Source organism: Girardinichthys multiradiatus, chromosome 15 (assembly GCF_021462225.1).
Source record: "Girardinichthys multiradiatus isolate DD_20200921_A chromosome 15, DD_fGirMul_XY1, whole genome shotgun sequence".
In the NCBI taxonomy this organism is placed as follows: Eukaryota; Metazoa; Chordata; class Actinopteri; order Cyprinodontiformes; family Goodeidae; genus Girardinichthys; species Girardinichthys multiradiatus.
The window spans coordinates 1,405,001-1,416,062 of record NC_061808.1 but is presented as its reverse complement, the minus strand read 5'-3'; the positions used below and the strand labels follow the sequence as shown (position 1 = coordinate 1,416,062).

The 11,062-nt window shown below is 43.9% G+C and overlaps 1 protein-coding gene across 1 annotated transcript in view; it reads right to left on the bottom strand.

Moving 5' to 3' along the window:
* Positions 1-2,396: 2,396 nt before the first annotated feature.
* Positions 2,397-11,062, bottom strand: part of nt5e (5'-nucleotidase, ecto (CD73)) — a 23,303-nt gene continuing 14,637 nt past the window's right edge. The window contains exons 3-9 of the mRNA XM_047388202.1: positions 10,693-10,881; positions 5,687-5,884; positions 5,139-5,293; positions 4,855-4,963; positions 4,626-4,775; positions 3,784-3,984; positions 2,397-3,706 (exon numbers count right to left, since the gene is read on the bottom strand). Of these exons, the coding sequence (XP_047244158.1) occupies positions 3,543-3,706; positions 3,784-3,984; positions 4,626-4,775; positions 4,855-4,963; positions 5,139-5,293; positions 5,687-5,884; positions 10,693-10,881 (1,166 nt within the window). The 3' untranslated portion in view covers positions 2,397-3,542. The remainder of the gene's footprint in view (positions 3,707-3,783; positions 3,985-4,625; positions 4,776-4,854; positions 4,964-5,138; positions 5,294-5,686; positions 5,885-10,692; positions 10,882-11,062) is intronic.

Below are 11,062 nucleotides of genomic sequence, written 5' to 3'. Positions count from 1 at the left end.
AACAGCAGAGACATGGAGGAAGCTGAGGATTCTGGTTTACAGATTCTGGAGTCAGCTGGGGTCAAAGAGAGGCTTAGAAAGGTCCGATTTAGATCAGGTCCAGACAGCCTCCAGACTCAGAGATAGGTAATAGTCACAGCAGATTCATCTCATCATGAACATTTATTCAGTGGGGAAAAAATCTCACATTAGGAAAATCACAAGAACCACAATTAGGAAACCAGGAAAGACCAGAGAACAGCTGCTGGTCCAAACTGGCCCAGTTTGGACCAGCAGTCAGGATCTGCAGTCAGAGCTGTAATTAACTAGTTTAAACCAGCTGGATCTCAGACAAACAGGCTGGACCAGAACCTGAGTTTATCCTCCACCACACATCTTCCTGTCGGGTGGCACCAGTTATTAAATAGTTATTTTCTGCAGGATTTGGACTTTCTTTGTATAAACTGGATGTTTTGGGATTTTCCTTGAGAATAAATAAGGTCGAATTTTCCTAAAACTTCTCAGTGTTCAACATAAATCAGTCATACATGGAATAAAAACAGGCCTGGTGGAACCAAATGGTCCCCAGATGGTTTTTAAAGCACCCACAGAGTCAAGCTGCAGGAGCAGATGGTTCTACACACTTAAAGACCCGGTTCCTCTTGGTTCTTAGCCTTGAAGGAGGAACAACCAGGAGATTTTGGGCTTGGGATGGAAGGTTGTGAGCAGCAGAGTGTTCGATTAAAAGCTGACAGTAATCAGGAGAGAACTGCAGGTGAGAACCAGAACTTTAACCAGAACTCTAAAATCCAGTGGGAGCCAGAGGACAGAGTAGAAGACTGGGTGGACATGAGTCCGGCTGCTGCGTTCTGAACAGCTTGTAGACATGAACCTGATGATCCAGACCAGTAAAAACAAAATGGCATTACTGTGGTCCAAACGCCATGCATGAATGATGTTCTCTTGATCTGCTCAGGAGAAGCTTAAAGAGGAACCAGAAAAGATCTGAGGTGTGAGTCAAAGCCTGATGAGGAGTCAGCTTCTAGATTTCTCTGTTGGACCTGGTTTCTGGGAACAAAGAAGCTGCAAGATGGTTCACTTTGTTGCACTTTTATATCCTCAGATGAAGAACTGATCTCAGTAAAAAGACCTCCAGAAATCCAGAACTGCTGTTCGTGACCACTTTAAAGAGTTAGAGAGGGTCTTGAAAACTGCTGAAGTTCAGGAACATTCTGGATCATGTGGATCACAGGAAGGAAAATGAGGCCAGGATCAGGAGTTTCTGGGATATGTTGGGTTTGCTGATCTGAGATGCCAGCTGCCTTGGCCTCCTCTTTGGTCCTCTGAATCCTCACACTGTTCATATGTGCTGATGCCGGCTCAGCTCGGCTCACAGGCCCAGAATAGAAGGTTCTAGAACGTTAACATGCAGCCAGTGTTGTTTGAGACATTCCTCTCAGAGGGGGCGTTGTTTTATCAACATGGACCATTTCACTGAGCAGAGATCGGAGGAGGTCTCTGAACTCAGCGGGAGGAACATTTCTGGTCCAATGTTCTCTGAGGAGCATCTGCTGAGGAACAAACACTGAAAATTCCTGAATAACTGAAACATTTTTTGGTTTTGGCTCAGAATGAATGGAAGGAACAAGGTCCTCAACATCTAAAAGGATCCATAAACTCAACCTCAGCAGGTTCCTATCATCCTGAGTTCTCACATCCTGGTTCTCTGTCTGCTGATCTCCTCAGATAGAAAATAACCTTCTGGGTCACTTTGTTCTGCAGGGATTTAGAACATGCACTGGATCCTAATGTGTCCACCTTGCTGTGGAAACACCAGGTTTCAGTGAAGAAACTGAAACCATGATGATAAAACTTTAACCTAACATAAGATTAAAGCTGCATGACCCTGGTTCCATCAGGGTCATCACCCTGCAGAACTGGAGCATTTTGGACCACAACTCCAAAACAACCTACAGAGAAACATGGGGTGGCTGCATCATGCTGTGGGGGTTACCATTCTTAAGATAGAACAGGGCTTCTTTGGTAGAGGATTTATAGCACTCAGTTCTGACCCAAAACCTCCAGGTTCTGCCAGAAAACTGACCACCAAGGCTGAAATGAAAGCTGTTTGTTCCAGAGAAACATCTCCATCTGGTGAACAGAAATTTTGTTCAGTGAACACTGGGTTACTGATCCTCACAAAGTATTCACACCCCTCAAATCTGTCAGATTGGGACAAATGAAAGTTTCTGGTTATTATCAGTTAAAATGTGGAAAACCTAAAGGTGTGTGAATACTTTTGTGCTGTTGACTATATGAGAGGTCACCAAAGTGCTTTTTTCCTCTCTGGTCAGCTTGGAGGAATCCAAACCCGGCTGAGAACCTGAACCTGAAAGCAGCAGCCAGTCACAGTCAGATTATTTATTAATCTCTGGGTTTATTAATGATTTATAAACATACATGTTGGCATCACTCCAACGCTAGAAAACATGTTCTTCTTCTCAGAGTCCAAACAGTCAAGCTTCATTCTTCATTCTTACAGGAAGTTCATCATGCAGATCTTTAATGGTTCTCCACCTTTTTATGGATGTGAGCAGAAACATTTGTTGCCTTTAATTGTTGAAACTCTGATTTTAGTCGGTGAGCTGAAGGTTCAGGTGGTAGAACCCACGAGAACCTGATCTGTTCATGGAGAATTTGAGATAATCTGGAACTCCAAATCATGATGTGGAGAAATATTACCAGATCCAACAGGTGCAGATCCATCCATCCATCCATCCTGCTTCTGTTTTGGTCAATTTAATATGTAATTCAATGTTTACACAGATGAGTTTGGATTTATTAAAGTCCTGAGAAGAAAACCAGATCTCAGCCAGAAGACCTAATACCACAAGACGTTCCAGCTCTGCCCCAGAGGGATGGGGCCAGAAAACCTCCAAAGGAAGCCATCTAGGATCACCCTGATCTGAAGAACATCCTCAGCCGACTCTTTTCATGTGTTGCAACACCAGCTCCACTCTGAGCTCCTCTCCATATCTGTAAGACATCGTTTCTAGGAATTTGTGGTAATTTCTATTTGATGAGAAGCTTGTAATATTTTTTTAACTGCCCGAGAAATTTGTCTTTTCCTTGCTTGGAAGTAGAAGATGGAGAGAAGGAAGTGATGAGCAGTCCAGCTACTGTGGCTTTCAGAAAACAGCAGAAATAAGTCAGATAATTTGGTCATTGGGGAAGCTTCAGGAACAGGAAGCTGCAACATCTAAAACATCTTCAGGAAGCGTGGAGCCTCCAAAGGAATCCATGTGGGAGGAGTTAGTGGTTAATTAAAGCTCCAATTAATGATGTTCCTGAAGATGCCACCTAGTGGTCATTAAAGGAATGCCATTATTTGGTTTTGTTGAGAGGAAACGTTCAGGAGGTTGGACAAAGAACATCTTCACTCCTGCACATCAGTTCTAACTAAAGTTCTAACTAAGGTCCACATGTCTATAAAAGAAAAAACATTAACAATGAAAATAGGTCACTGTCCTCTTCTGTTTCTGATTAGAGCTCTAGATGTTTTTTCACCAGCTGAAGAACAGCCACAGTGAAACCAGTAAACCCAGTGAGGGCAGAGGGCCCTGAAGTCCAGAGGCTGAGTTGTAGACCTGGATGCGTCTCTCCACAGTCGGATAAACTTGTCCTCTCTGTGCGATGTAATTCGACACCACTGAAATGTCCAAATCCCCTGAAAGGAACAACAGCACCTGGTTAGCAGAGTTCTTCAGAACCTGTTCACACGGCGTGGACGTGGGGAGTTCTCACCGCTGTTGTGCTTCTTGATCCCGTTTTTGATGACCTTGAACCCGTCTCCGCCAGTCACCAGGTAAGACGGCACCACCAACGTGTACAGCTCCTTGTCTCGGACCGGCTCATACTGAGGAACGCGACACCTGGTGCAGAGGATACTGAGGCTTCTCACACGACGTCCTGCAGGTTTGGAGACATCAAACTCCACATGGAGTCCTGGTGGAGGATACAGAACCAGACAGGGTCCAGTTAAACCAGTAAAACATCCCAGCATCCTAAAAACAAAATAATAAAAGTGGAGCTGACGTCTTTGTTCCACCAAGAACAGCAGAGGGAAATTTTCCAGGTGCTAGGAATAGGTTTTATTTCTGGGTTCTGGAACCAGGCTCATACCAGAGTTCCTACTCCTGAAAGCAGCTCTAGCATGAAGATTATCTTGAACCCTAAGGCTGGAGTTTTTTGAGGAAGAGCGATAAAACATTCCTTAACTGGCTGAATATTCCCAGCATTCCCTTTCTATTTCTCGTTCCAATTCTCTGTGACCAAAACCTTTTCCTCAGGGATCCTACTTCAGATACGATCACTTCAGGTGAGGCTACCTGAGACTAATGAATATCTGATCTCCTGTCTGATCCTGAGAAGAAGCTCCATTGGAGAATGGGTAAAGCTGCATTAATATTCACAGCCCTGAGCTTCTTCACTGTTTCTCACATTAAAACCTCAAACGTTTCTAATCAGAGATGAGATGATTGCTGAAGTTATGAGGGATCGATGGAGGCGGCCTTGATGGACTAAGCTGCTGAGGGATCTTCGGGTATCATCCATATGATCTCACACAGGAGATGAGCAGCAGATACCTGACACTTGGAGGAACTCTCCGGGATTTTTTCCGTATTTCCTGACGGCGTGCTCGAAGGCTTCCCTCAGCGTGGAACCGTTCAGCTGCACAAGATCAAAGGTTCCTCCAAACGGTAGCACAGACAGAAGGTCCTCCATGGTGATGGAACCTGCAGAACAACAAAAACTGACACACTGCCTTCCTTCCTCTTTCCATGGTCCAAACCTGTCTGTCCTGATTGGACCAACCGTTGTATGTCCGTTCATCGATGGATGACCGAATGCCCCCGCCATTAAAGATGGAGGCGCTGACGTGGTTCCACTGCTCATCATCGAAGAACCTGATGTAGTTATCCAACTGAGGAGCCAAGAAAAGACAGAGACATAGTCAGTTTCATGTTCCAGATCCATTTCCAAACGTCTGAGGAAGTACTGAGCTGCAGAAGGTGAAGGTCTGGAGCATCCAACCATCTAAAAATGTGGAGGAAAACATAGGATAGGAATCTCTGACAGCTCTGGATCTGGATACCTACCATTGCGTCGCAGATGAGGTTTCCCAGGTTACATTCCTGGGAGCGGCACGCCGCATTCGTCCCGTTCAGGAAGACCAGAGTCCTCCCCACCACCTTAGCCGTGTAATTGGCCAGGTTCTTCTTCCAATTCTCCACTTCAGTCCAAATCTCTGGATCTGATGGAGACATAGAGTGAAGCTGCCAGATATTCCAGTTTCCTTCCCTGAGCCATAGATTTCCAAACAGGATTCAAATATTCAAAATGTCCTCCTTGTTACTGACTGAGTGAACATTAATTAATTTGTTCTGGATGCAGGTTTCACGTAGAAATGTTAAACAGGACAATGTTCATAGTCTATACTTTTTTTTTAGGAAGGTGAAGCAAAATCAGGACCAAGCTATAACTGGAACATCTAAACATGGAAATGGGCCATTTACAGTGAAAAGTCATTTGAGAAGAGAAACTGAGAATCAGACACAAAGACAGGAAAATAAAGCGAATAACACAAACAAAGAGTGAGCTGTCCAACATAAATACCCAAAGTCTAGAATGACGAAATGATCTTTACCTTCTGGGATGCTGCTGTTCAGCAGGACCGGGTTTCCAGAATATTTCACCACATTCCCATCATTATCAAAAGTCACATTCAGGAGACCCAGATATTTTCCAAAAGCGTAGGCCTGGACGACTGGAACGTTTCGCCCGTCCTCAGATGTCTCCACAAATGGATAATCACCAACCTTGGTCTCCAGAGAGGGAGGCGTTCCTAGGAAGCAACAATCAGACGGATTGATGTGGTTTAATATCGACGAGTCGGGGTGTTGATCATCAAACAGGTTTGGGGCAAACTTACACTGCCTGGAAAAAAGTATTCACACCCCTTAACTTAGACTTTCTGTGATGTATGATCACAAAGTAGACTGTAAACATGTAGTGGAGGGAAAATGATTCAAGAGTTCATTTGTATTCACCCCCTTTACTCTGATGCCTCCAGACAAATCCACTGCAACCAGCTGGAAATCTCTCCGTCATGCACTTTAAAACCGGGCCTTTATGGAAGGATCCCAGAAAAAAGTCCAGTTTGCTACAAACATTGTGGGAGATACAGCAAACATGTGCAAGAAGGTGCTCTGATCATTGGAGACCACAATTGAACCTTTTGTTCTCCATACAAAACACTAAGTGGAAACTAACACTGAACTCCATATTAAAACATGGTTGTGGCAGCATCATGCTGTGGGACAGGGAAACTGGTCAGGAGATGAGAAGATGGATGGAGCTAAATCCAGGGCATACCTGGAAAAAATCCTGTTAGAGGCTGCAGAAGACCTGGGACTGAGGTGGAGGTTCACCTTCAAGCAGGAGAACCACCCTGAACATCCAGCCAGAGATCCAATGGATGCTTTAGATCTAAGATGATTCATGTGTTAGAATGGCCTAGTCAAAGTCCAGACCTAATTCCAACAGAGAATCTGTGGCAAGACTTGAAAACTGATGTTCAAAGATGTTCTCCATCAATTCTGACTGAGAACGGAGAAACATTTCTACCTCTGCACACGTTCAACACTGGTAGAGACAAATCCCAGAAGACCTGCTGCCAGAGGAGGTTCTTTTCAGATTTGTATTGGTAAAAGAAAATTATTTGGAAAATCATGAAACTTTGTGTTGGTCTGCCACATAAAAACCCACTAAAATACGATGATGTTTTTGGTTGGAATGAGCAGAAATGTGAAGGGGAGGAACAAAGCTTTAAGCTTCAACATTCACACCTTTCAAACATGAAGGCCTGAAGGAAATAAATATGAAAACCATTAAAAGCTTCAGGAGGCTGATGTTCCCACCTCTGATCTGGGATTTGATCTAAACTGTGGAGAGATGAGATGTTGCAGCAGAAGAATAAGAAGCTGCAGGTCAAAAGGAAAAATAAGACATGTCCTGAAATTAAAACATCAAATCTGGATCTGATTCTGGACTCATTGGTGCAGTCACCACCAGGGGTGGTTCTGTTAAGCACTCTATCCTTTTTACTCCTTGGCTCTAACGGACCTCCACACTGGCTTTATTGTGTGCCTTTTTTAAACTGCTGGTTATCTAAACTTTGGTTTGAGTTTAGGATCTGGTTCTTTTATTGGCTGTCTGCCCAACATGGCTTCACATTTCCAGACTCCTCTTCTGATTGGTTGTTTGGCTATGTGACAGCTCCTTTCCAGGAAGTTATAGCTGAATCAGACAAAGAAAAAAAGGGGAACAGAACCACAGAGAGCAGGAAGATTTTTCTGAACCAAGCCTTATCTATCCTCCATGTTCAAGTCCAGTTCTTTAGATATCCAGGTAGTTTCTGAACGTTTGCTCTGGTTAAACCTTTAATTAGCTTAGATCAGATTTTGGACAATTAACAACAATTCCTACTTTTACATTTCAGGATGTAATAAAAATGATGACTAACGAGGTAAATAAGTGATTTTTTGTGTTATTTGGTCTCTGGTTGAGGACTGGACTTTAACTAGGCCATTGCAACTCCTTGATACTTTTGTATATTTACTTTGTAGACCAGCTGCTGTGTTTGGGATTACCGTCCTGTTAAAGACCCAGTTTGGACCAAGCCTCACCTGTTGGACAGATGTGCTCATATTTGACTCCAGAAGACTTTGGTAAACAAAAGAGATCATGGTCCACTCAATGACTTCAAGGTGCAAAACATGCCCCTATCATCAGTCCTCTACCACCGTGTTTTGTAGCTGCTATGAGGTGTTTGTGCTGAGCTGCTGTTTGGTTTTCTCCCATCACGGAGCTGTGCATCATGGTCAAACATTTATACTTATCTTGTTTTTAGAGAGAAGCTGCGTTTTACTTCAACCCTTCCAAACAGTCCTACTGGTTCCGTGTTTCCAGTGAATCTTTAACCTGCTAAGTGAGGCCTGTAGAGTCTGAGATGGGAGTTAAATGATGCACATCTTCTCTTGGAGACTCTGGGCCTAAAACCAAGCCTCCTGTACTGTACAGCTCAAACTGTGATTCTTCTCCACATTGTAGTTAAATTTTAACTCCTCTTGAGGTCTTGAATTCTTTGCTGTCAGCTCTTAAGGACAGACAGTGAGTTACTCTGTTGTCTGCGGTCCAAACCAGTATCTGGCTTTCTCCTCCCACTCTGCGCAGTTTATATTTAGCACAACAGACATGTTTATGGAGGCCAAACCCATGTCAACAGCATGACTGAGGCACGAGAACAGAGATCCAACGTGTGTTTAGTGAGAACTTGCAGCTCAAACTAACTAATGCAGGATTTAAATCAACACAGCAGATTGTTTAGTTCTGCTTTGTTATTAAAGGAACCTGAAGCTGACTCAGATGGACTCAGGCTGCAGCTCAGACAGGCTGTTCTTACAACGTCATTGAGGATCAGGATATCCCACATCTAATGCATTTTTGTGAGGGTTCTGCAAGCATCTTAGTTGTTCCTAGGACTCTGCTCTTCTGGAAAGAGCTCTTCGAGATCTGACGTAGCCTCTCCTACAGTTTGGGGGTTTCAGCTCCAAGTGCACCAATGACCAGTGGCACCACTGAGGCCTTGACTTTTCATAACTTCTCTATTTGATCCCTTGATATTTCTGGAGCTTCTCATGTTTCTTCTTCTACTTCTATAACTGCAGTTCTGTTTCCTGGTTTGACCACCATCACAATGTCTGGTTGGTTAGCCTTCAACTCTTTATGGCTCTGGATCTGGAAGTCCCACAGGATCTTAGCCCTGTAGATCTCCACTACTCTCTGTGGCTTCTCCCACTGTGACTGGAGGACCTCTAGCTCAAACGCGGCACAGATGTTTCCAGACCACCTTGGCGTTCCATGTATGCTTTGCACCCAGCTGTTACGTGTTGGACTTGGCATCTTTCCGAAGTCGGCATCTTGGGTCCTTCCTGATGTAGTAGAACCGGGCCTTTATTGCTCCTGTGTGTGTTACTGTGCTGCCATGACTAGTGTCGCAGTATTGACCTTCAGTCCAGCCTGCTTCAGCCACTGATAGGACGTCTTGACATCTTCAATCCGTCGGTGGCGAGCACTGTGCCAGGGCTTATCCAGGGCCAGTTCTTGGCATAGGCCACATAGATGGTTGCATAGGGGGCGCTGCTGCGATAACTCGAGGAAGAAGAAAAAATTCACATCAATGTGCAGCCCTGACTGGCGCCCTTTTCTTCAACCCCCCTCCCCCTGCGATGTTCCTCATTCTGATGGACCTACCGCTGCTCTCAATCAAAGGTGAAGGAAAGAACAAATGAAGCTTCCTACCAACGCACCACAACCAGCTGATCCAGCAGAAGAAGGTACAGAAATGTTTCAATGTTTCTGAATGTATGATAACCTGAAGTTACAGATGAGCTAAATAACATTAGCAGGATGTTCCAAGCTGACGTTAAGGTAAGATCTGGAGCTTCTGACAGATCTGCTTCACTGCTGGTGTTTTCCAACTGAACCAGCTGAGATCTGATGCTGGAACAGCCTTATATGAGTTCACCTGCTGAATGATTGTTGGACAGGGTTTCCTCCTAAATTTTAAAAAACTCATTAAAATTAACTTCTCAGATTTTCTGAGGCTAGCTTAATTAAAATGAATAATTCTACTGTAGCTACTGTATAAGTGCAGCTCAACCGCCTTTATTTTATAAATCCATAATCTCCATAAAATAATTTATGTTGAACCCATCCAGTAGTCATGTTCTGCTGGTTCTGTTCAGCAACAGGTGCATCTAATCTACATCCTTCCTGGACAGACGCACTGAGGACATGTTGGACAGATCTGTCCACACATGGAGGCTCTGGTCTTTCTTTACTGGGCCAATAAAATGAATACACCTTCAAACCAGTGTGAACCAAACCATAATCATGCTGAGGGCACCAAAACCGCCAGAATCAGCCCGGGTCTTGCCTCTACAGTATTGTTTCCATGACGGTTCCTCTCATGGTTGATATATACTGACATAAAACTTAAAATCAGTTTTTCTCCCTTCCCAGTACAGCTTTTAGAGGGCCTAAATTTATGTGTTTAGGTTCTGGTTTGGTGTTTTCTGTGAGGCTGTCTGGATTATTTAGTCTGTAATCCAGAAAATAAAGTTCTTTACTGTCTGATTTAATGCAACATGTTAGATTATCCATGATGTTTTTATTTTCACATGAACCCAAACTAGATTATTTAGAGTTTTTAACCCTCAACATGTTGTTGTCAGTGTCACATCTGCCGTTTTCCATCCTCACCCTCCCTCATGTGTTCATCTTATTTAAATACAGCTACAGAACAGAAAGACAGGCCTAGATTCCCTTTTTAGAGCCATCTAACATGCAAACATCACACTTCAACTCAAGATAAAAAATCCAAAGAATGTGGAGACAGGAGCTGGTAGCTGTCCATTACGCCTGTTTGCAGATGATGCTGTGAAAAATCTGAAATATCCTGAGAAATTTCTGAGACTGTGTAGGAGCTTCAGTCAGTCTGGTGTTGGAAACTGAAAGATTTCTTTGTATGGATGTAATCTGTTTGTTTTAAGCTTCCTGCACCTCAAACAGATATAGGAGCAGCCGTACCTGTGTACAGGAAGGTGTTGGTGTGTCCACCAATGACCACGTCGACTCCGCGGACTTTCCTGGCGATAAGCCGATCCACTGTGAAGCCGGAGTGACCCAGAGCGATGATTTTATTGACCCCGAGCGTCGCGAGTTTGTCCACCTGCGGCTGCAGAGCACTCACCTCGTCCTGGAACTCCAGGTGAGGTCCTGATCAGAGACATGTGGGACAATTCAACAACACCTTCAGAGCTGAACAAACCTACGCTGAAAGACACAGGTAGAGTTCAGACTGTTGATCAGAAAATAATCATTCAGGACTTTTCAAGAAGAACCAAGGGAACAGGGACCTTCCTGTTTGTATTTGAACTAAAACATACAGAACAATGCA